The sequence below is a fragment of the Seriola aureovittata genome, chromosome 7 (assembly GCF_021018895.1).
Source record: "Seriola aureovittata isolate HTS-2021-v1 ecotype China chromosome 7, ASM2101889v1, whole genome shotgun sequence".
NCBI classification, from domain to species: domain Eukaryota; kingdom Metazoa; phylum Chordata; class Actinopteri; order Carangiformes; family Carangidae; genus Seriola; species Seriola aureovittata.
The window spans coordinates 11,979,701-12,005,926 of NC_079370.1; the positions used below are offsets into that span (position 1 = coordinate 11,979,701).

A 26,226-nucleotide genomic window follows, 5' to 3' on the forward strand; every position below is an offset into this window, starting at 1 on the left:
TTTGTTATAAATACAGAAGGTAGTTGCACACCTCTCTTAAGGGGCACTAACAGGATATTTTCACAGAGAAGTACAAATGTTCATTGTTTCAAAATAAGAGCTTGTCTTCTTCATGTAAAAAAGGACAGTCATTTACAAGGCAAGAGATAGTGAAATTGCTTCAGAGACGAGGTACGGACCCAAAGGAAGAATACAGTGCAATAATGAAACTTTGTTTTTTTGGTTTTTTTTTACCTCCTTTGTTAATATACTGTGATTGACTAGAGTGGACAAAAACTATGTTTTAATCAATGGGTAGTAGTTTAAACAATGCCATTAGATATCAAAAGAATCTGATCATGTTCTAGATGAAATGACACATTGGTGTGACAAAAGACAAAAGTACAGTAGATTTGCTCAAGACAAACTTATCCAGTTACATTTATTCAAAACCATATATAACTATTAACTGTACATTTTATATGTATATATTTTCATTGTTTTAGTAATAATTACAATTTCATTACAGGCAGTCCACTACAGACATCTTAATGGCATTTATCAACTGAGGCGTCATACCTCGACATTGTCATATCAAATCGGTCTATAACACCATGGTCTGAGCTATGGCCATAGACGACAAAGTGTTTAGAAAGGTAAACTGCAACAACTAGTCTCTTAAACATAGAGTGTAAACCTTTTGGCAAAATTCCATTTAAAGTGTATATAATTTTTTCTATTTGGTAATGTTACACACCTAGACTCAAGATGTTGTATTCACATTCTGTAGCTGAGTAAGCACAGTGTAATTATGGTAGACTAGCTGCATTGTGCATTCAAAGGAAAAAGAAAGAAGAAAAATAACAGCCTGGTGAGCAAAGAGTTTTACTCCATTTTTCTGCAGTCAGGTTTGAACAGTTCATGATCAACAGCCAGAATTTACAGGCTTATTATACAAAGGCATTGATTTGTCCAGGCATGACCAAGACATACAGTATGTTGATGATGACCCAAGCAATCAGCACATGATCTTACTGATTGATACACTGCACATTTTAATGATTTATCCTTAGTCCAGACCGAGTATTATCAACAGGTTTTATTATAACATAATTCATTTCAAAAACTCCAAGATCTGCTGTTTTATTTCACTTAGGAGGACATCATAATTTGGAAGTATTAAAAGTGGCATCCAAGAATTCTGACACCACAAATGGGTAAGTGGTCTCAGACTTTTGGATCCCATTGTATGTTCTCAAGATATTTATAACCCAATCTATTACTTACATAAACAGATTGGCTCTATTGCTGGCTGATTTCTCACAGTGCAAATTGTTCTTCCTCCTCCTTCCTTGATCAACAGTCTGATCCGACAACACAGAGCTGCTGGATTTTAGTGTTGCTTCCTTGTTTATCTCTGCAGCATGATTTTAGTTTCTAAATGATTTTGTAATCAGTCAGTCCTACCTTTCAAAATTACATGTCTTCAAATTGAAACAAATAATCAGTTTCAGGCTAGGAATGTAACATGATCCATTTATTATGATATCTGGACTAGGCTAATCATACTAGTGCATCCATTTTGTAGAACAAAACATTGTATCTGATTTTGCATTACTCTTTAGATGCATCTAAAAGTTACTGTGCATTCTAGTGTTGTGATTTTCTGTGCTGCTCCAACTCAAGTTGTGCAAAATAACTGCACCCCTTACTACTTAAGAGAGGCACGTAATGTCCTCTAATTACACTTTCAAAGATGACTACTATAGTGATATATTGCAGACATAAAATAGTGAGGAGGGCTAATGGTTGTAATTCTGAAAGATTTCTTGGACATGAACAGTCTAAAACCACTGACAAAGAAGCTTGCTTTGTTAAGACATTTTTATCAATGTGTTGCAAAGTCTGATATCACTGACATCATCATCGTGCATCCACTGGCTAAGATAAACAGGCAGATTATGTAAAAATGTCAGTAATGGTCACCGTTCAACGGTTCCATTGCTCCTATTCAGGTAATGACCCTGAAAAGCTTTGATCTTGCGGCTCTACATCAACTCACTTGCATGAACAAAATGGTCATTAAAGTGTACTTTTATCCACATTTTCTTAGCTGATGCTTAAAGCAGTTGAGTAGCGTTCTCAAACATCATGTTAGGTAGATGGGTCTACCAGTATGTCTAAGAACATAAGCATAGCTTTGTTTTCAGGTAAAGGACGGAAACTCTCATAGGTGAATAGAGATTAAGAAGTTTAGCTTTTTTATATCAGTAAGAAAGGGCAAAGATAGAACTGCACTGTCAAGTGTCAGATAAGGCATTCCTTTCAGGGACAGAAGTTTTAATACTCATATACTAAACATTTGGACATTGGGGGTAGGGTTGAAGATGGAAGGTTAGGGACAATTTTTATGGGGCGTTAGACCAAGTGAATCTCATGTATTTTCATAGCTTTTCATATTTAAGAACTTTCTCTGAATTTAATCAGATTCCTCTCCATCTCACTGTAAGGCAAAAATCAGGTAGTGCTTCTCTGCATGCATACCACTATGTATACATCCAACACATGCACTATCTGCACAAAAAAAATCCCATAAACATTCGATTGTTCTTCCCTCTTATCCCAGTCTGTGCAGTTTTCATGCTTCTCAGGGTACGCTGAGTATAATCCAACAGCTGTGCAATGAGGTGCATTTTCATCCATTTTCAAATTTGCTATTAATCCCTGCAGTCATGCTCCAATGATGCATGGCTCGGTGGGTTATCCCTTTCATTAAACCCCAGAAAAGCAGTTTCTGCAATCTAGGCTATTTTAAGTCTCTTAGAGACCCCCCCCCCTTTCAGAGTATAGATGGCAACAGAGATTACATAATTCAGTAGAGTGCTGTATCTGTCAATCTGCTCAACCAATCCCTGATTAGAATCTGGTAATCTTCACCCCAGAGTCGCCTACAATGAGTCGGGCCATGGAAGGGTGAACCTGTGAAATATTGAGAGATCAGAAAAAAAAATTACTTTGACAAGTCTCAGAGTAACTAATTAACACAATACCACATAATTAATACTGTAGAGACACACAGTATATCTGCTAAAGAGAAAACACACCTCCATATTAGTTGGGGGAAAAAATCACATGTTGTTGCTAACCATGTTAATGATTAATAATTAATTAATCACCAAAAGCTTAATCATCATTGATACAAAATTGTAAACATTTAACATTTGGAGGACATAAATTAGATGATCCCCTACATGCAGACTCTATATAGCAGGATATATGGTAAAATGACCTTCCCATATATTCACTTTCTTTGTGCTTATTTATTTAGTTAACAGTGACTGATTTTGATTGACAGCAATATAAATACTATTACTGGCTCAGCCCTACATAGCATATTACAATTACATGAGAATGTGCTTTACGTATGGGTACATCTAGAGAAAAATAGAAACCCCTAACTTAAGCAAAGTAAGTGTCATACCCCATTCAATCACCTACAGTTCCAACACACAGATTACACCACTTCAGTACCATGCACCATTTTTGCTCTTTCTGACCTGCGCTTGAAGCGGCCCGTAGGGCACCAATTCTCCATCCACAGTGAGGGTTCCTCGTGTAGACAGAGGCTGCAACCTGAAGGCCCTGCAGGTAACATGGCTCACGTACGGCGAGCTGACGGAGTGGTGGGTTCCTCTTTCCATGGCAAAGAATAATCTCAGTAGAGTGGCTCTGGATATCCCTGCCCGCACAAAGGTCAGGTGGATCAGCCCATCGTCAAACCTGGCCTGGGGTGCAGCATGGAGGTCAGCCCCAAGGTGGGACTGATAAAGGGCCAGGACCAGGACAAAGTCCCCTTCAATGGTGACCCAGTCTCTGGTGGGAAGAGGTTGGTCAAGGGGGGGTAACAAGTCATCTCTAGGGAGATTTAAAGGCAGTGAGACGAAAGGACGGTTCCTAAGGGGTCCTGCTGGCTCGGCAATGTCAAAGTTAAAAGATGAGGACGGTGTGCGTAGAGAGGGTGAGGGCGAGGTGGAGTTAGGGGTGTTAGGACGGGGGACGAGGTAGGATGAGGAGTGTGGGGAGGCACAAGATGGAGAAGAGGGTGGTGTGGGAGAAAGAGACAGGGAGAGGGAGGGGAGTTTAGGGGGGAGGGAGTTTGAGTGGGAGTGCTGAAGGAGGGAAAGGGGCCTCGGCCTGGAGGCGTTCTGGTTTTGGTCCAGTGTCTTGGGCTTGTAAGAGAAGGGAGAATGACGAAAGGGAGAAGAAATGGTGAGAGATCGCTCACGAGCAACATCCATTGGGTAGGGTTCTTTCTGGTAGTAGGTTCCATTCAGATCCATGTCCTCTACCCCATATGAAGTGCCAGAATCTGCGTTTTCCTGCTGACTGAGGGACTGGTTGAAGAGAGCGTTAGCTATCTGGCTTGAAGGGGCAGAATTTTTTCTCAGTGTCTGTCTGGCCTCCTGTACGCTGTCTTGGTAAGTGAAACAACCCTCCGGCTCTTCATCTGCCTCTCGCCCCATGTCAACCCCATAGCTCTCTCCCAGCTCTCTTGCACGCAAGACTCCCTCCCCCTCTACAGAGCCGCCACTGCCTTCCCCATCCTTTCCCCTATCCTCTTCCTCCATCTCAGTGGAGTCTTGCTCTGCTCTTCCCTCATCTTCCCTTTCATCTTTGATTTCCGGCAACCTTTCTTCCCTTCCCATATTGCATTCATCCCTTTCATTTGATTCTGAACTCGTCCCTGATCTCTCAGAGCATGTTCCTGACCTCTCCTCTTCAGGTTCCATCTCCACCTCTCCCTCCCTCTCTCTGTCCTCTGCCAAGCTGCTGGCCCTCACCACACCAGTTCCTCCTCCCCTGGCCCTCTCCCTTCTCCTCTCCCTTTCTCTCTGCCTGTCTTCTTTTTCCCTCTCTCCCTCACCCTTACGCAGGCTCCTCTGTTCGCTGATGCCCATGTCAGAGCAGGTGCGATGGATGGGCGTTCGGCAGAAGCCTTCAAGGCCTTCTGTGATACTGCGGGAGAGAGGTCTCCTTGGTGGGGGAGGTGTGGCATCTGGTGATGTGGAGACAATAGAGGGTGGCAGGTACGAAAGACGACCCTTGTAAGATCGAAGGGAAGCTATGCGCACCAGGGTGCCCAGGGTGAAGCGGGCCGAGCCCAGGCCACGATACCTGTAATAAGGAAAGATATGATATAAAGTTATTTGTAAAGCTATTGTCATGAAACTAAGTAATATCACATAATTATAATATAATAAACAGGAAAATTAGAGTTATGCTTAGATGAACAAAGCCAACAGTGGAAGTTCTTGGAGTATAAGCAATCACACACCTCTCACTCTCTATGTCCACATCGGACACAAAGCCCCACGCAACAGAGAGGAAAGAAAACAGTCTCCTTGGTGCTGCAGTACGACTGTTGTTGGAGGAAGGAGGACTTGTTGTCACAGAGACCAGGTCCATGGGTCGGACACCGCCTCGACAGAGCAAAAAACAGCAGTTCAAAAGAAGGGGCTCCCGAAGGCACATGTCATACCTGAGAAAATGACAACACCTCTTATCAGGAAAGATAAAGACAGAACTGTACAAACATCAGGGTCCTTCCACTATTGAGAGATACATTATCAAGGTCTAGATAATCAAGTGATGAAAAAAACATAATTGTGCTCTTTTCTTTAAAAAAAGTCATATTAAGTTGTGAGTTTAGGACATGGTTCATTTGATTTTGTGTAATTGAAATTGAATAAATCCACCTTTTAACTTGACAGCAGAGATTATTAACAAACATTATTTAAGATGACAACATCACAGTTTTTTTCTAGTTACATACTTTTGAGTTGCGATATAAGAACTTCGGTTGAAATAGACACAATTCTCACCTTTGAAATGAATGAATGATTATGAGATACATGCTTACCCTGCATGGTGGTTGACGGAGCCAGCCAGTGCATTCCCGGAGCCACAGGGCAGAATGCCAACAGGTATTTTTATTGCTTGTTCCCAGTCAGGTCGCTCCATCAGCCCATTAATGACCTAAAAGAAAACAACAAAGAAAATAAGTAAATCATGTGGACACAATTTACAGCTGTATGTGAATGTGATATAAAAACACACAATAAATACAATTACTGTTAGCATTACACACCTCATGCAGCAGGCCATCTCCCGAAACAATGATGATGCCATCCCACTCTGGGAGCGAGATCTCTCTGATAAGCTCCCGCGCATGGTTCTGACGCTCTGAGACGGATAGCAAAAAATCAAAATAAGTTAAACACCTTTTACATATGTACATTTTATGCAAATGTATCTACCTCATGAGGCTGTCTTTGGCTTTTGTGTTACCTGTCTGTATGAGGTTGTAACTGATGTTGGCCTCTCTGATCATTGGCAGGATGTGCGTTTGACACCACTGCATTGCCTGGCCTCTCCCACTGAAGGGATTGACCAATAACAGTAGTCGCCTGGGACGAGGTAGCAGACTTCTTGAAAATTCTGTATGAAAAAAGACAGTAGGGCGAGAGTAAGTTAAAACTCAGACAGTTTTTGTCCAGAACAAAGAAAGGAACTAGAGGTTCACTGCATTCTCAAAGCCAGCCAACTGGGACGTAAGCTAAGCTGTCATTGCACTGTGTTGCCCAACCCTGGACTTAGAGTGCATTCAACCATTTGAGCCTCTTCTATTTCACTTCACAAGATCTACTTCACACTGCACAATGCTGTCGCTCGAGAGAAAACATCTATTAATCATTTAAATTCAGATACATGGTGAAGGAAACATGAAGTATTCATTACATAGGAATTAAATAAACAAGTTGGTAAAAACAAAACAGCTGTGTGCAGAGGTAAATCATTTATTATATATTCAACTGGTGTGCAGAAGCAATAACAAGACACTTTACTCCTCTTCTCTACTGTATTATCAGCCCAGGTGTGGAGCTTAGAATAAATAAAAAGCATCTATAGTTAGCTCTAAAGTCTAAGTTTTGGTATGATATAGTTGGATATCAGCGCAGGGAGGGAAATGATATAACACACTCAGATAATCCTGGATTACGCAACAAACTACACTAACGCAAATCAACACAAAACCCAACTAGCCACATCTGTAAAGTAAGTATAAAAATTCACAGAATCAAGACATTGTGATTCAGAAACGGTAAGAGAAATGAAACAGAGAAATAATGAAGTCTGGAGGGTATGTGGGCAAAGGAAGTGGAAGAGAAACAAAGGGTCAGACAGAAGGCTGGTAAAGCTGAAGAAAGTAGGGTAAACTGAAGTCTGGTGAAGCAGGAACAATCGAGAGACAAACAGAGGATTGGGGAAAATTAAGGTTAAGGACACACATGATAGAGAGAATTAAAGAGAATTAAGTGTTAAAGGTATAAGAGACAGGAAAAGATGGGAGATGCTGGTTAAGTGGATGATGTATAGGCAATAGAGAGGAAAGCATACACACACACACACAAAGTGAAAGTAAGGATTGAGGAGAGCATTTCTATCTGTTTGATTTTTGAGGCTGGGGGATACAGTGCATGGCAAGGGGTGGCAAGCTGCAGAGGCCCCACCCTCTCTGTCTCTACATTTGACAGTGAATGATACAGACCATATGTGCTGGACAGATAAGGGCAAAGAAAGAAAGGTAAAAGACATTAGATAAATAAACTGAAGAAAAAGATGTCGTCATGTGAAACGAGGCAAAAAAAAAAAATCCAAACTAAGTACTCTGCATAATAAATCTCACAGCCTCTTATGGTGTATTAGTGTTAATCCCCCATTGTTTTTTGTGAGATAAACCCTAAAATACTCAACTACTCTTGGTACTATTTGTGCCCTCAGTGACCAAATGTGTGTACTGTACATACAGTGGGTACGGAAAACATTCAGACCCCTTTAAATTTTTCACTCTTTGTTTCATTGCAGCCATTTGCTAAAACTGAAAAAGTTCTTTTTTTTTCTCATTAATGTACACTCAGCAACCCATCTTGACAGTAAAAAAACAGAAATGTAGAACTGCAAATTTATTTAAAAAGAAAAACTGAAATATCACATGGTCATAAGTATTCAGACCCTTTGCTGTGACACTCATATTTAACTCACATGCTGTCCATTTATTCTGATCCTCCTTGAGATGGTTCTACTCCTTCATTGGAGTCCAGCTGTGTTTAATTAAACTGATTGGACTTGATTAGGAAAGGCACACACCTGTCTATATAAGACCTTACAGCTCACAGTGCATGTCAGAGAAAATGAGAATCATGAGGTCGAAGGAACTGCCCAAGGAGCTCAGAGACAGAATTGTGGCAAGGCACAGATCTGGCCATGGTTACAAAAGAATTTCTGCAGCACAGTGGCCTCCATAATCCTTAAATGGAAGAAGTTTGGGACGGCCAGAACTCTTCCCAGACCTGGCCGTCCAACCAAACTGAGCAATCGTGGGAGAAGAGCCTTGGTGAGAGAGGTAAAGAAGAACCCAAAGATCACTGTAGCTGAGCTCCAGAGATGCAGTAGGGAGATGGGAGAAAGTTCCACAAAGTCAACTATCACTGCAGCCCTCCACCAGTCGGGGCTTTATGGCAGAGTGGCCCAACAGAAGCCTCTCCTCAGTGCAAGACATATGAAAGCCCGCATAGAGTGGTATGCGGTATGTGTGGAGAAAACCAGGCACTGCTCATCACCTGCCCAATACAATCCCAACAGTGAAACACAGTGGTGGCAGCATCATACTATGGGGGTGTTTTTCAGCTACAGGGACAGGACGACTGGTTGCAATTGAAGGAAAGATGAATGCGGCCAAGTACAGAGATATCCTGGAAGAAAACCTCTTCCAGAGTGCTCAGGACCTCAGACTGGGCCGAAGGTTCACCTTCCAACAAGACAATGACCCTAACCACACAGCTAAAATAACAAAGGAGTGGCTTCGGAACAACTCGTGACTATTAATGTAATAATAGTACTAATGTGACCATTCTTGACTGGCCCAGCCAGAGCCCTGTCCTAAACCCAACTGAGCATCTCTGGAGAGACCTGAAAATGGCTGTCCACCAACGTTCACCATCCAACCTGACAGAACTGGAGAGGATCTGCAAGGAAGACTGGCAGAGGATCCCCAAATCCAGGTGTGAAAAACTTGTTGCATCATTCCCAAGAAGACTCATGGCTGTACTAGCTCAAAAGGGTGCTTCTACTCAATACTGAGCAAAGGGTCTGAATACTTATGACCATGTGATATTTGAGTTTTTTTTTTTTTTAAATAAATTTGCAAAAATTTATACATTTCGGTTTTTTTTCTGTCAAGATGGGTTGCTGAGTGTACATTAATGAGGAATAAAATGAACTTTTTTGATTTTAGCAAATGGCTGCAATGAAACAAAGAGTGAAAAGTTTAAAGGGGTCTGAATACTTTCCGTACCCACTGTACAGAAGGGTCTGTGACATTAAGCTATACTTAGAAAGCATTTACAAACGATGCATAAATCATGGAGGCATGAGGCAACATTGTGTGGTTTCTTGTAAAAAAAACAACAGGAATTCAAGACTTGACCCAAAGACAAACATTAAGGTCAGCCAAAACAAATGTTATAAACACTCTTATCTACGGTAAATTATGAGTAATGCTCTTTTAATACAGCTATTCACTAAAACGCTACACTGTATCAATGTGCAAGGTTCCTGAACAAAACCTCAGGGGTTTAGAGTTTTTGCTAATTTGACAAAAATCATTAATGGCAACATGTTGTTCACTAGAGCTGGATCTCTTAGTCGAATAATCGATCTAAAGAAAATTAATCAACAACTACTTTGATTATTGAATAATCTTTGAAGTAATTTTCAAGAAAAAATTCCACATGGATTCAAGCTTTCACTGATACATCAACAACATATAATATTATCAATAAAACAAGACATTTGATGAAATTAGCTTAGGCATTTGGAAATTGTGATGGTATTTTCACTCTCTCATGTCATACTGATATGAACTTAGATCGGTGGTTGCCTGAAATATCAGCAAATGCATTAAATCTAAAAATACAGTCTACTGTAAGGTAGAATAAACAAAATGTGTACTTAATGGGCAAATAAAATCGCCAGTATGGTCCTGTAACAATTAAAAACCATCACTCATCACCCAAACTAGGGAAGCAAGCTTGTAAAGAGACACACACTCACCTGTGTCAGCAGTGACGGTCACATCTCTGAGTAGACACTGCACAGCAGCCGACCACCTCTCAGCTTCAGGCCTGCTTTCTGCCAGGTAGGCCCTCACCTGCCTGCGCCGGGACACCCCTTTCCGCCGTTTGCCTGGTGGGTACCAGTACAGCACCAGGAGAGGTGGCGCAGGGGCACGAGGGCAGCTACACCCCACTAGCTCTGATAAAGGCAGCAGGAGACGGGCTTCCTTCCCCGGCCGTGGTGACAAGCGCTGGATATGTATGTGCGTGTGGGTGAGGGTCAAGGCATAGTTGGAGGCCGGAGCCGGAGTAGGAGAGGCAGCAGGGGAGAGTCCGCCAGGACCACCAGGGCTGTTGGGGCAGCTGTTATTGTTGCTGTTACTGCCTGATCCCCAGCTTGCAAACTGGCCATGAAGGAGGGCTTCTGCTGGAGAAGGTGAAGAAGGTTCTGGAGATCGCATCCTCACTACTGAAGTGGGAAAGGTTTATCAGGAAATATTGAGTCTAACAAGTTTTTGGGTAGTATCTTCTACAGTTAGAGGTTTGAAGACTGAAATCTGGCAGCTCTTCAAGATTTGCAGGGAAAATCAAAGTGTATCTGAAAGTCAATCTGAGAACTTTATCCCTGAAATCTCCTCAAAATCATTCTACCTCTTCAGTGCTTGAATTCAAAAAAACAGTGTCACAAAAAACTGCTTTGAGTTTCTGTTCCCGTCTGTCCATTTCAGAAGTATATCTTCATTTAAAAAGAAAAAGAACTTGTTCCAGTTCAAAGGTTCCTCTGTTTAGCGTATATTTATCCAGTGAAGATGGGAAATGCTTAAGATCAGTCTTAGTCTGTCACAGTTAGAAAGTGCCCACCACAGTCTGATCTTTAAAGCTGTCAGCTTCCACAGCTTACTGCCAGTTGAAAAGTGTACTTCAACATATTCAAAAACAACAGGACTTAAAAATGTAAATTCCCACTACAAGATCAGTCATTTAAACAAAAGTGTTCTTCACAAAGATTGCATAAGTAAAAAAATAAGTTTACATTACAACTTAAAGCCACCCATTGAGATAACAATAAAAGGCAGCTGAGCAGCTACTCAACATTAAAAATAAATCTTTAAATAATTACACAAAAGAAGAAAACTAGTTGCATTGAAAAACTGATACATAAGTATGAATAAGACAAACAAACACACCTTGTTTAGACAACGAGGCTACAACAATTAAATTAAATTAATGCACAAGTATAGAATTGTGTAAAGTACGTTGCATGGTAAGTGCTGGCCGAAATGTAATTAATGCCATTAAAATATGATAAGTTAGGTTTTTTCAAGACCTTTGATACCTCTATTGCTATCTTTAATCTCAGTGATATATCGGAGGCAGACAAGAGGAGTGACTAGGCCAGTCCTCTAGACAGTAGTGTGATACATTGAAGTTTGTTCCAAGCAAATAGCTCCTGCCTTACTTCATTATCTGTTCTGCACAAGAGGGGGGTGAACACAAGGTAAGACAGGTGGAGACTAGACAACAAAAAAACAAAAACAGAAACAAAACAAAAGACAAACAAGGAGACAGTTCAAGGTGGGTCCTTGGTTTATGTCATGGTAATATCCTTGTGTCAAGCCTCACGTTCCCTCCCAAAGATCTCTGTTCCTGTATGAGGACAATGGAGGACAACAGTCAAATTGTAAAAATGTGAAAAAAAAAAAAAAAAAAACAATAGGCAAACTTAAGTGACTGATCCATTCGCCTACAGGTATTGTAGAGCAGATGGATAAGAGCTTCTGATTAACCTGGATTTCACTGTGCAAAGGTGTATCACATTTTCACAATTTGAGTACAACAAGCATAGAGAGTGCGATGATAAGAGGAAGAGATACCAGTTACAGGGTGAAGCAACACAAGATACATCATGCCCCTTGACCTTAAGTGCGTCTTTGCTGAAGCCCATAATGACTCAGAGTCACACATCCTAAACCACCATGCTGAGACACAACATTATTTTGGATAAAAGGTTGTACGAGAAGGCGACAACGGGTTGGTATTCTTATATTGAGGGCGTTTGTCGAAGAGGATTTGGGGACACAGTGTTTCTTTCACAAATTGAATCTAGGATTGAGATTGTGCAAATTGCTGACCTGAATGGTACTGGATTTTAGAGGTTTGCAATGAGCATTAACTTGTAACAATCTTACTTAATGTTTTTCCCAAGAATTAAGATAATAATGGAGCCTGATTGAAATATAATGATCACAGAAACATAGTGTCTGTTAAAACGAGTTTGGGACTCATTTCACAAACAACTCCACATAACTTGTAAAATAGCTTTGACTGGTTTTATGATTTCTGAAAAGGTATATAAATATATATCAATCACAATAAAGTGGCATTTATTATTTACATATCATTTTAATGCTTATAGATGAGAGGTTACAGTCATGCCAAAGCTCCAAGTCAGCAGGACTTTAATGCGTCAAAGTACAACCACCGGATTATCACCGTGGGACTTCGGTATACCCTAAATTAATAAACTGCTCACATCTTTCTTTCAAGTTTTATTACAGCCATGAAACATTAGGCAAGACAAAATCAATACTTGGCTGATGTCCTGCCCTGATAAAAACACACAGAAAGGACCTCACTGATGCCCATTGTTGCACCTTACGTCCTTGAAATGCAGGGCGGGGACACCCAGAAATAATAATATCGCCAGGCTAATTTTGTCTCCCACACAATGAGGCTGCTGTTGACAGACATTGGGGTATTTTGGACAAGTTTCTGTTAGCTTATACTTTGAACTGAAGAGCACGGTTACGCACTTAACAGTGGTGTTAAGAGCTCATCTCATAATAACCCTGGTGATCTAAAGTAAAGCTTTGGCCGATGAACTTTAACCTAACGTTAGCTAGCAGGTTGACAGGCTGTGAGCCAGCTAACTTACTTAGCTGTACTTTTAACAGTTATAGTACAGCTGAAAAAACATTTTCATAGACGTTGCAGCATTTTAAGTTATTATCAAGAAGCAGAAAGAGTGTAAACTTGTTGGGAAATGACTGTATTTGACGCTAAATCATGGCGATAGCAAACGCTAGCTAATGTTATGAATACTTTAAAGTGCTGCCTGACACAGCGTTGGCAGTTAGCAGGGGCTAGCAGATAGCTAGTTAACGTATAGTTAGCAAGTTCAAGCCAACTTATTGACTATGAAAAGGTTACTACCTTGAAAAACACTTCACCGCACCATGGGTACACTGAAAAGCTCTCGGACATTTGCATGTTCCCTTTCTTGTTTGGTTAAACGAGGTACCCAAGTTAGCGCAGATAACGTTACATGGCAACGTTAGCTAACGGGCGATATGATGATTCTATATCAAGCACAGTAACGAAAAACGCCACGTTTTTTAGAATTATATTTATGTCAATACGTGATTAGAAACAGCCACGTTGTTGACATTAAAAGGAAGCAAAAGAGCCCACAATTACCTCATCTTGTCCCCCCTCTCACGACGAGATAGTCTCTGGTTGTGAAAACTGTGTCTCGGTGCAGGAAGTGTCTGGAGACGCAGAAGCAGCAGCTTTGAGCGGCGGAGAGGAAATCCAATGGCGATAAGGAAAACACTGCAACACCCACCGACATTCTCCAATCATTGATAGACCTCCACTTCCTGGCCGAGTCATGTTTTTTTCCAGGCCAACTCATGTCAATTCCGACCAAAGGATTTGTGAAGTCACCTTTACGTTAGACCCTCAGTAGGGTCTGTACAAGTGGGGGGAAAAAAAGCTGTAAATGAATTTGTTTTGGCCATATCCTGTTGGTCTACTGTGATGTGTCAGCCATTCAATAAAACACAAAAGACAACTCATTTTGTACAGCCAATCTTTTATTTTTATCAGATTGCATGGAAAACAAAACGACAGACTAGTTCTTGTAGCCACGGCTGGCTCTGCGACCACGAGCCCTCTCGAACTTCCTGCCCTTGGAGCGGATGTAGGGCCTGGAGAAGAGAAAGAGCAGTTTAGTATGACATGATGGCACCAAAAAACCATCATGTATTATTCATTTTCTTCCCACCAATGCTGCCTTACAAATGACCACATTGCCAACCTAGTGCCAATTAAAACAATATAATTCTCCCTTTTACCTGAGAGCCACCAAATCAGAGTTTGTATGTTCTGCATCATTACATACTTTGGGAGCTCAACAACAGTAAAGTTATTGATCTCACAACTTAACACAAGTTATAACTCTTTCTAATAAATGACAAACTCCACAACTTATGGTGAGTGTGTATGGTGAAGGGCTTTGAATAAAAACTAGAATAAAAACTTTCATAGCAAAGTTATTTAGATCATCTTTGGTAATATTAACTGTCATACAGAAAAAGGTGTGACAGTTGAGTTGTTAACTGATAATGTAGCATATAGATTACAATTTCTCTAAACCTGTATAATAACAGTCCAATTAACTTTACGATAAAAGAGATTCTACAGAAAATGATTCTTTGTGTAGGAAATTTAAGTCAAATTAATTTTGTGGTGAAAATTTTATATAATTTTCAGTGTTGTGTAAGAATTGTGTTGTCACCATGTCAAACATATCACAACATGTGAAATTCCCTAAAACAAGCACTGTACTGTATATTTCCATGTAGACCAGAATATAAGACAAGCTTCGTAACTAAAAAGACAACTCCGCTCCTCACACCTCCTACTTGTGCATGAAAACAAGATCAAACAATAAATCTAGGTAGGTAGATATACCATATCTGAAACCTTTTGTACACATGCAATAATCGTAAAAAAAGTGCTGAGTAAGTTGAGATATCCAAATACAATAAAAAACAAACAGCCTATTGATGTTTTTTTTCACCATGTTCACAACATTTAGCGTTAAATAATTGATGTATTAAGTCATCATCAGAAAGAGTAGAAGTGAGATGCAGATAGCAAGATGAGACAATACCGCTGAATGTGTAATGACACACAGTATGTCTATTATGAAAATGCAAGACTCAGTATTTTCAAAGCAGTTTACATAAGAAAGTCATCATCTTCTACTTAGGCCTGTGTGGTAACCAGGCACAAGACTGATTAAAGTAGTGGTGCAAAATTATCAATTGGTGAGACTGTTGAGGCGGTCATTCTGTGTTTAACAACAGTACCAATACATCATCTGTATACGTACTTGGTGTGGCTGTGAGGGGTTCCAGGGGCTTTTCCAAAGTGCCTGTACACCTCTCTGCCTTTGCGGGGTCCTGGAGAACAAACAAATGTTAGAGTATGAGATGTTACAAATGCTATGCAGCATCTGATGAACAATAGTCAGTCTGTAGACTGAAAGGTTAAATGTAGCCTGTAATTGCTAAGATAAGTTGATTCACTGTCTAAAAATACAGCTTGCATTCATAAATATTTAATACTAACATACCATTTAAGATAGTTTGTATATGTGTACCTTGAGATTTAATTAAAAGTTCAAGTTAAACTCTGTCAATAGAAGTCAACTTGTCATTTGCTTAGATTACAGTTTAGGGGAACATTAATAGTGGCTATGAGAGACTGACAGGTTCACTTTTTTAATAAATGTGCCATTGCATTTATTGTATTAATTTTTTTTAAAAGAGTGAACCTTTTGACATTAAATACAATCTAACCAATCTATGACCTAGGATAACCTCTGATGTATTTGGCCTCATGGAAGAACCACATACATGTGCAGATTCAGTATTTTAGAAAGAAAACCATGTGAGGCTTGCTCATATTTACTGGTGAATAGTTTTGAGTTCGTTGGCAAAGAAAACAACATGTTTTGACTGCTGATAATACAATTGTTCAAACAACATGGGTCAACACAACAGATTCCAGGCGCCCGTTCTTTTGCAAAGATCCAATAATAGGGGTTGATAGTGGATACTATTACTTTTAAGAGATGCCTGCCACACAAAGCATAAAGTTGAGAAATTTGGGGCTCTGAACAAATAGGTGAATTGTGCTGAACAAATAAAACCAAAGAAAGGTCGATACAGCTTACAAATGATTGCAGAGAAATGTTAAACTATCTGGTAACAATCAAGCCAGAAAATGGATGAAAATCTTTCTTAATTCAAGCAAATTTATCTATCACAGTACAATACACCAAGTTCCCTTGAAAGTGTATGAGTCTACTTCATTCAGACACAGAGAGCAGCTGCCCAGTCATTACTGTTTGGTAGCAGTGTTATACACCTCCCTACAGTGACTAAACAATCCTGAGTGAAATCACAATAGTACTGTTGACTAAAGGCAGTTCCTGTTGTCACATAAGTTTCCATGCTTGAAGACATCGATCCAACGTACCCAGATGCACCATAAACGTGAAAATTTAACATGGGTAACCCTAATGGCAATTTCAACCACTACACTCAACTGACAGCACTGTAGGACACATTTGTATTTAGTGCTTGATGCCCTGACAACAATCATACAGTCACTACTTATTTAAAGTACTTCAATTGCATTGTGTTAGTTTAAATTTATAGCTAGACGTTTAATTACCTGACAGCAGCACTGTGCCCTGTCCTTTGGGAGAAGCCAAAGCCAGCTGGTCAAAGGTCATCACCTGACCGCCTGCCTTCAGGATTCTGCTGCGGGCACCATCGGTCACCCTCAGAGCACAGATCTGTGGGACAACAAACAGGACATGAGAACTTTCTCAGAGATTTCCAACATCAGTGTTGAGGAAGATCCAACGATTGATATATTCATCAGAAAACAACGTAAAAGGAGTAATTACCTTGAGCTTGGGGATATCCTGAATCCTGACATCATCAGTGACGGTTCCCACAACAACAGCGATTCTGTTCTCACGGCCGGGCATCTTCATCTTACGAATCTGGAAAAGGGGAAACAGAGTCAGAAAGTCAACTGATAAAACTGTCTAATATAGTCAATTATGTAATAAAACTTGTTTGATTTGCAATAATGATGTAATTGGTTAGTGGATGAACAAAGTAATTCTGATAACATTCAGTTTGGTCCACAATTAATTCCTTTTACAATAAAGGAATACTTCAAAATAAGGAGATTTAATTTAGTATTGTGTTGAGAGGCAATAAAAGGAGGCAAATAGGAAAACATGTTGATCATCAATTCTATCCAAATTAGTTAACTCAATCCCAAATTCATCACAAAACTCAGAACCACAAGAGAGCAGAACAGACTAAATAAACACAATTAAGTATCAACCATCACAACTTTTTCTCCCTAAACACCATAACTCAGGGTAACTGCTATATTAAGCACCAATCAGATGCTTTTTTCGCACTATTGCATTGAACTCATAGGATCATATTCAGTGCAGGGTCACGAGGCCATGGATGTTAAGACAAAAAAAATTGTCAGGCCACCAAGACTGACAGAATGAGACCAATAGCAAACACTAAATCCTATACATTAACCAAAAAAACAAAACACTTATATCAACTAGTCACATCTGCACTATCACTTATCCAGTGGTTTGAATAAAGGCATCCCTGAACTCAACATTCAATCTGAATTTTACATGTCATCAATTGATGTTGACCAACTACAACTGGCTCCAACAGTACCACTATCTAGTAAGAACAAGCACAGGATTCATTAGTGGTGGACATGGTGAGGGGGATGAGACTGACCAGGCGGGAGACAGAGATGGGAGGCCTGTTGGTCCTGCTCATAAAGAGCCTCCTCAGGACAACCTTGTTGAAGGGAGCATTAGAGCGACGGGCCAGGAACCTGTACAACTGTAAGAAACCAGCAGGATGGTTAGATACATTGTGTGTGATCAGACTGATTAGTATTGTGCCAAGATGACAGAAATTACTACTACTACTACTGGTGGTGGTAGTGCTACCATCCCAATGAGGAAAACGTGTGGAAGATTTACCTTGACCAGGAGTCTCAGATAGATATCCTGGCTCTTTGGCTCTTTCCTGTGCACCTTACGGTCCTTGTTGTGTCTGATGTCAACTCCCTTGAAAAGTGAACATAAGCACATTAACACAATAAACACTAATTCATGAACAAGCAGCTTCTTTAAACTCAGTCTCCAACGTCTTGAGTGACACAATGAAATCTTACAACTGGGCTAAGTGGCTGAACTCATTGCACAGTTTAGCCTAATTCGGACAAAACGAATTAATTAAAACAAGTTTAAAGTAGTAGTAAAATTTATACTACTAGTGAAAACAACTGGTTTAACGTGTAGCAGTGTCCGGTTCACACGTTGACACTCCACTGCTAACTGCTATCAAAAACTGCACAGAGAACAAGCCTACAGCTCACGTTAAGCAGAGTTTAACATTTGGAAACACACGTTAAATTTATGGGACTAAAGAATATGGTTTAATACAATATCCGGAATTCTGAAACCACTTCCAAAGCCATTTTTAGATCAACCTCACGGCGTGAAGTGGATGCAGCACTAATGTCGGCACCACAGAGGGTAAGCTAATATGTATAACATGGTCAAAAATCACGAAATCATGGCAGGGCTGTAACGTAAATCATGTTCAGAACCAGTTACTGTTGTCATTAAAAAGGTGTGATACTTTAATTCAGAGGATGATCGTGGATACACAGGGTATCGTGTTTTAAAAATTCTACTAGCGTTACCTACCATCTTGGACTCAGAGCGAAAAGGGAAAAGGAAGAGCCGAGGTCTCGCGATAAACAATGCTCTGAAATCTCGGGTCTCTGATTGGCTACTAAGCACGCGCTTCCTGGGGGCCAAACTACCTGTGAGGATTTAGAATGGTGCCTCCAGTGGTGGAAACAGCAGGAGAGACGGCTATTATTGATTATTTAATGCATAATTTGATTTGTTGCATAGATTTCTACTGTTTGGTTCCTTAAGTTATGAGCGCACATCATCCACCTTTTAATTATTCCAGCTAGGTTTCATAGACATAAATATAACTCACCTATAAAAAGCTTTAAAAAAAAAAAGCAGGGCTGATCTGAGTATCGATTGTTTCAACAGAAACACTCCTCTTAGTGTTACAATATTTGCATGTGTGCAGTGATAACCTCTTTAAAGAGTGAGAGAGTTCACATAATGATAATATCATTTCCCTATTCAAAATTTTTAACTGTTCTAACATCATGTGAGTCCTAAGGTAAGTTATGAAATTCATTTTTGCAATATGGACGAACTTGGCCCTTTAATTTATGTGGACATTTTATTTTTCATTCAGACATTCATTACCTTATAAAAGCACCTCTTTATTTATTTATTGCAAATGATGCCAAGTAGAAATAATAACAAGTGGAAAACACTTTTATTGCTTTTTATTGGAAGAAAACATTTGATTTAAGGTAACGCTATAATCCCTGACCAAAATATATTCATTTGTTACATTTGTACAGAGCGACATTAATGCATTGCTCAAGGACAGTTTGACAAATAAACAGGCAGTGCTGGGAATTAAACCTCCAACACTAAGATTTATGGCATATATCATAGTAATAATAATCATATTTTCATATCTTTCCCAGTTAAATCTCAAACTCTTAGTGTAATAAATTCAATTTTCTAATACGAAATGAATATGACCAAAGAAGCTATTGGCATATTACACAATTTGAATCTTAGTAGAATGTTCAAAGGAAAAAAAAGATAATGATTTTTTTTTTTTTTGTAATTTATTAAAAAATGTATGACAGCAACCACAAACATAGTCCAGTATGAGATACTGAAACAGTGTGATGGGTGTCACGCCAACATATCAAGCGTATCAGCAGGATTTAACCCAGACACTATTGCATCATAATTTACATTTGCATTCAGTACAGGAAGTTGAAATGAGATAGAAACCCGTCACACACCCTCATCATCTGATTCACAGAGATGTGACCTTTACAGTAGGAATCCTCCCCAGTTTCCTCATTAAATCTATTGACTCTGCAACTGAATTCTGTGTAAGTAAGACTCATCTAATGTTGCTGGTTTACAAAAGACTTGCATGATGGAGCTGAGGATCAAGGGTTTATTCAAGTTTGTGACCGCGCTGCTGTCTGAGGTGGCACAGGAAGACTGTGAAAGTCAGTGCGATGCCTCCCAGAAACACTGTCCGTGCCACAGGGGGAACCAGGGCAAAGTTCACTCCCTGAAAGGATCAAAGAGATTGAAAAGAAATTGATATCTCACTCATGCATGTATGCATGTCTGTGAGACGTATCTTTGAATCTGTGTGTAAGTAATGATGATGATACAAGAATATCTCACCTGCATTGTTGACCAAAATACAACTCCAGCCTGGAGAGATGAACAGAAGATATATACACATAGTATCTTGGAAACATGTAGCTCTTATTATTTAGTCTGACAACAACCTTTGACTTTCTCATGTACCTTGTAAGATGTCCAGAATTTCTGTCTCCAGTCTTCAAGTGGGTCCTCTTTCTTTTCTAGTAAACTTAAACCTGAGAAGGCAGAGGTGGCGGTTACATTGTTTTATTGAGCCTCTGTTGGGATTATCATTCAAACCCACTTCAGTCTAACATTTCTAATCTTTTCAAACAGAGTAAAACTATCTGGGAAAGCTTAATTTTACAGGTCTGTCAGTTTCAAATAATTTCTAGGAAGTTTCCTCAAAGAAATTGTGGAATTTGGTTCTTATAAGGAAAACAGAGACATGTTTGACGAGTACAATTACAATTCATTAATTCCAATTTATTGCTATGGGGTTTTATATGGCATTTTTAGTCAGTGAATTATAAATTTGTCTGCAGACAGCCATACAGATCAACATACTGTATATGGTGAACAAAGCTGACAATAATAAAAGAACAATGACTGAATATTTACTTTAAATAAAATAAAATACTTTGGTATATTTATATATAATATAAAAACAGCAGGACAACAGCTACAGCATTTCTCAAGAAATAATACAAGACCCAAATAAAACCACACATGGCGATTAAGAATAAGTGAAAGACTTAGTCATAGTCTTAAGTCTAGTCATTGTAACAAACCTACCAATATAAAAAGCACTGATGGTGAGAGGTGCTGCGACCAGCTGATCCACCACAACTTTCCCTGTCACCGCCTTCACTCCGCCCCCCGGCAGCATCCTCTCCAGCCACCTGAGCCAGTGGTAATTGAAGTTGGCATGGAAACAGAAACCAACGGTCGCCACTCGAGCCGTCTGACACCAGTCGATGCCAGCTGAACCATCTGATGTGGCTCCTGCTGCATGTTTCCCACCGAGCACGCTCTGCTGTATCACGTCAGCAGAGGCAAACAGAGTTGTGTATCCCACAACGTTACTGATGTAGGGGTGAGCCTTGAACACAGCCCAGGCTCGGTTCATGATGAAAAATCTGACCAGAGAGAAGATTAAAGCTGAATTCATTCATAATAAAGCCACTGGGTGTCACTGCTTTACAGTATGACACTTTTAAGTGAGTGGAGGGCTTTAAAATAAATGTCCAAATAAAACTGATGTTAAAGGAAAGGAAACAAAATTGATGGTTTAATGACCAAAGTCACATGACATAATGTATATGACTCACCAATGATGTTCTAAATTCATACTTAAAATGATAACTGCAGTGTCTTGAACCACTGTAAGAAATGGCTTTTATCCAAATATCAGTCAAACCTACCTTTCAGCAGCGCTTTTCTAACCCTCTCCTTAAATTTCCAAGACCAAAGAGACACAGGCTGTTTTCTGATTGGTTCTGCTGAACAAGGAGGCGGAGCTGAGGTGAATCTACTAGTGAGAGAGGTTTTCTCACCGGGTCAAAGTTCTGCCACTGTCGCAGGAAATGTGTGATAAGACCTTTATCTGCGCACTGGAGAGGAATCTGAGAAAATACCACATGTGAGGAAAGATAAAGAAGTGACCAGCAAAGCAATAACCTGCAGTTGGCAACATGTTTTCATGATGCAGTGAGAGTTGTTAAACCTCTCATACCTTGTCATGTTAATAAAAGTCACTTATGTAATTTTCCCTGATGTTGGCGCAGAAGGGTAAATGTTACTTACCACAGATTCTCCCAGTTGAGTGAAGTGTTGAAGTTGAGCCCACAGCAGAAAGTTAGCTGTGCAGCTCTCTGCTAGGAAGCACATGTGGTGTCACTATAAATAGATGCCACTCCTGCAGCAGCACTTCTCTGTTTTGAGTTATGTGCTATAAGGTGGATAAAATCTTGATTTTATTAAAGTAAAGAAAGAAGTCAAAGTTGAGATGTTGCATTTAAGGAGCCAGAAAGGTGTTTGAGATAAAGTGGAAAAAAAAATCTGCTTGTAGCCAAAGCTTTAACAAGAAATTTGTGTAAAGCTGATCATTTTTTGGATGGTTACACTGGAAATTTCTCATCCTGTAAACAGGTTTTTACAATAAATAAATAGATTTTTTTTTACAGCAGACACACCATTTACATATAAAAACATTTCAACGTAACTTTAGTTTACAAATCTGAATACTCAACTAAAATTAAAGCATTACAGAAAAAAAGCCCTGGAAAAAGTAAACCAGTAACAAAGAACCACATACAAAGAAACTTCTTATTTTATTCCTCTTCTCTCAGCTTTGTGAAAAGACCAGCCTATTCACCCACCTGCTGCCATAGATATGTAAAATTCTGCACTTGGGAACTGTGCTGTTGAATTGCAAAGGTCAATTAAAGCCACTAGCAACCATCTTAGCTCTTCCCTCTGAGAATGTGATAATTAGGGCCAGAGTTTTAGCTGATCAATTAAGGGCTTGTTAACTGCCTCAACTGGTGCGTTTGTGTCTCTCAGTATTTAACAAGCTGCCTTTAGTGTGGCACACAATGGAGACGTGTGCTCACACCTCCACGAGCGGTTGACTTCTCAGATAATTGCCTCTTTCTTTTCAAAGCCTCTCATCGTGTCTCACTTCCTCTCCCACTATCAATTTGTCGAGTCGGATTCCATTCATACTGCTGGGGGGGGAAATCATTTTGTGCACTTGCATTGAGCGTCATTTGACTTAATTTGTGTGCACACACCCACAATACAAGCACAGACATACGTCAACAATTAAACTACCACACCTCTCTCCCTAAAGCCTCCTCAGTAATCAGTGCAGTTTGTAGAAGACACACAGCAGCTTGAGGAGGAGAAAGGTAAGGAGGATTTTTCTGCTTATTTTTTATACAGCTGAATAAAACACAAGGCTAAACATAGCAAACAACACAGTTTGCACATAGTTCAAGTTAAAAGTTAAAGTCTATGCTTGAAATGGCACCTGTCAGTGTTATGTTATTATCTATGTCGGATTATTGGATCAGTATTGTCATTGATGTGTAAACAGCATTTAATGTTGCAGCTGGTTGCGGTGGAGCCAATTTTATACTGTATATATAATATATATATGCCCATGCACTGTACTGTTTGGTAAACTAACCTATGGAAATGCACTGTACTTTTTAACTCAACATAGGTTGTGCAACCTATATAGAAACTAATCTGCAGATTAACTAAGAGCTGTGAAATAAAGGTAATTGAGTAGAAAACAGCAGTTCCCTCTGAAAATTGTAGCTAAGCAAAGTACTTGAATACGTGTACTTAGTTAAAATGACAATGTCTTATTTGAAATGAGTAAAATTTTTAACTGGTTTAATTTCAAGATAGCTATTTTGTGTTTAGGCTTGAGATGATTAAAGTGCATGATAATGTTGTCGATCTCAGTGGCTGTGAAAGAAATTATTCCTTAAAATTTTCCTGTAATTTCAACACAGTATTTCTCAGTGACATGACGGATACAGCTTGAATTTGTCATCTCACTGTGTCTATCCTCATTTGCTCTTGCCTCACAACCTATCCTCTTCAAACTTATCTCTGAACTCTCACCCTCTCTCTTTTTCAGCCATGCGACCATCTATCTCTGTTACTCTGGAGACCGGCTTGGAGAGAGGGGTCCCTTGGGGTCGCGACCTCTACACTTTTGTAACTTCAGCAGCAGGTCACATGATGAGGACCCTGCAGAAACCCCGGAAAAACCGTCCGTCCAAACGCCAGGTCAACCACCGTCGCTTTCTGCACAACATGATTCAGAGGTGTGTTGGGCCATCAGAGAAACACTGAAGTCAGCTGAGAAAGTGAAAAACAGTTGGCTCCAGTCAGTATCTTGAGGCAGTGGTTCTTAAACTGGGGGTCCGTCCCAAGAAGAATCAGAGGATTCACCAGATGATTAAAGGGATAAACTAGTTTCCTTTCAGATAAAGTATTCACCAAGGTATTTTTATATGTATACAGATGTGTACCTATCTATTCTTACAGGGTATGTGTATGTAGGTATATATACATATATGTATGCATACATATAATTTTTTGTGAATATCTATCTGTAAAATGAATTGCACTTTTCAACAAGACTTCTGGTCCAGAGGCCCGCTTACCCCTTGTGCCCCTGGGCCTGTGCCTGGTAGGCCTATTCAGTAATCAGTCCATACTGTAGCTTCATATTTAATGTGCTAGAAAGAGTAATAAGATTAGAAAAGTAAAAAGATTTGAAAACACTATCTCATGGCGCTGTAAAACACGACTATTGTTTCAGCATTTCATCTTTCTCTCTCAACAGAAAGTTTGCAGACATAGAGGCAGCAAACCACCGACTAGCATCTGCTCTTTATTTCAAGGATGAGGAGAAAAATGTATCCGCTTTGCAGTCACAGAAGCCAGAGGCTGATAGCCCCTCCCAAAGCAGCCAGCTACAAGATCCAGAGAAATGCAGCGTTCACACTGATGCAGGTGGCATCTCAAAGTCTAGGACTGACATCTCTATTGATTCACATCAAACTGAGGTCAGTGAAGAGAATCACTCAGACTTGCAACATCTTTGGAAACAGCATCCCAAATCACACCCGACCACCTGTACCACTAGAAAAAACAACCAGGGCAAAGGGAGAAAGAAAAAACAAGTTGAATTCACATCTATTAGCTCGCCAAAAGGTACAGACTATTACCAGGGGGCAGAGCTCTTTCATTCTGAGTATTACGATGGTGAAAGTCCATCGAAGTCAATCAACAACCTCTCAGAAGACACTCAAACAGCCCTACAGAACTCAAACTTCATCCCTTCTGGCCAAAATATGGACATGTCTCCCCCCTTCTCTCCGGAGCTCTCTCCGTTGTCTCTTGACTCTTGCGACTTCTCGATCCAAATGTTCACAGACAACTCAACCTGCACACAGGCTCAGAAGAGCATCGCTGACATTGCAGAGAGTCCGTGGACAGACATCATGGATCTATTCAGCGTCGGCAGCAAGGACTTAGGAGGCTGCATGGATGTAGAGGCCTACTTCGAAAGTATCTGCGGGCGCCAAGGCGACGGAGGGCAGGAGGTCGGTGCAGATGACTTGACATTTGCAGAGCAGTCAGATAGTTTCACGGAAAGGATGCACAGATCTGAGGTAGAGGATCTAGACTGTGAGAGAGGTGAATACAGATATGAATATGGATATAGTTGCCATGGAAACCAGGGACTGACCATGAACCACGCTGCAGAGACACAATTCAACAATTTTAAACCATCTGAAGGTTCAGACATCTGCCAAAACCAGCTCCCCACGTCGATCAGCTGCCACTACAACGTCTCACACCTGCAGACGTACCAGCGAGCAGAGGAAGACCGTCGCTGTATGATGGTGAACTGTGACAATGACCTGAATTTTACACCATTTGAGGGTGTTGCTCAGTCGTTCTCAGTCCCACTTCATAATCCTGAGCACCGTCCCATACCAACGCCACCACATGAGGATGACTGGCTGTTCACTGATATCCTGAAGGACGGGAAGTCACCTGACTGCTTTTTTCCTGCAGGTGTGATATTGAATGTATGTGGAAACAAGTAATAAATGCCTTTGAATGTTGAGCAAGGAAGGTGATAGCATGATACCTTCCACCAAAAGGGGTTCATCTTTTTTTAATAAAAGCATAACATGGGAACGTTATTCATACTCACACTACCTTTTTTTGTTTTTCATCTTGATGTTTGTGGTTACAAATCTGTTCTTTTGACAATCAAAGCGCAGTTTTTCAGGTTGCTCCCTGATTGAATTTCTAATTATACAGTAATTACAATCA

General features: G+C 40.1%; 3 protein-coding genes across 3 annotated transcripts; all 3 read right to left on the reverse strand.

The window, feature by feature from the left end:
* Positions 1-391: 391 nt before the first annotated feature.
* Positions 392-13,901, reverse strand: sphk2 (sphingosine kinase 2). The gene is made up of 8 exons (XM_056380447.1): positions 13,632-13,901; positions 10,153-11,801; positions 6,328-6,477; positions 6,128-6,222; positions 5,900-6,015; positions 5,315-5,518; positions 3,537-5,154; positions 392-2,958 (listed from the first exon to the last, which is right to left on the reverse strand). Exons 2-8 carry the CDS (start codon positions 10,613-10,615, stop codon positions 2,896-2,898), a joined length of 2,709 nt encoding a protein of 902 aa, XP_056236422.1. The 5' UTR covers positions 10,616-11,801; positions 13,632-13,901; the 3' UTR covers positions 392-2,895.
* Positions 13,902-14,008: 107 nt separating this feature from the next.
* On the reverse strand, positions 14,009-18,897 carry rpl18 (ribosomal protein L18). Its single transcript, XM_056380449.1, has 7 exons — positions 18,784-18,897; positions 18,052-18,138; positions 17,801-17,908; positions 16,921-17,019; positions 16,683-16,806; positions 15,334-15,403; positions 14,009-14,143 (listed from the first exon to the last, which is right to left on the reverse strand). The coding sequence occupies exons 1-7, from the start codon at positions 18,784-18,786 to the stop codon at positions 14,068-14,070; spliced, it is 567 nt and encodes a 188-aa protein (XP_056236424.1). The 5' UTR covers positions 18,787-18,897; the 3' UTR covers positions 14,009-14,067.
* Positions 18,898-19,789: 892 nt separating this feature from the next.
* si:ch211-120k19.1 (uncharacterized protein LOC563199 homolog) lies at positions 19,790-22,204 on the reverse strand. Its single transcript, XM_056381457.1, has 6 exons — positions 22,159-22,204; positions 21,777-21,977; positions 21,148-21,491; positions 20,518-20,588; positions 20,392-20,421; positions 19,790-20,272 (listed from the first exon to the last, which is right to left on the reverse strand). The coding sequence occupies exons 3-6, from the start codon at positions 21,479-21,481 to the stop codon at positions 20,153-20,155; spliced, it is 555 nt and encodes a 184-aa protein (XP_056237432.1). The 5' UTR covers positions 21,482-21,491; positions 21,777-21,977; positions 22,159-22,204; the 3' UTR covers positions 19,790-20,152.
* Between the last annotated feature and the right edge of the window lie 4,022 nt (positions 22,205-26,226).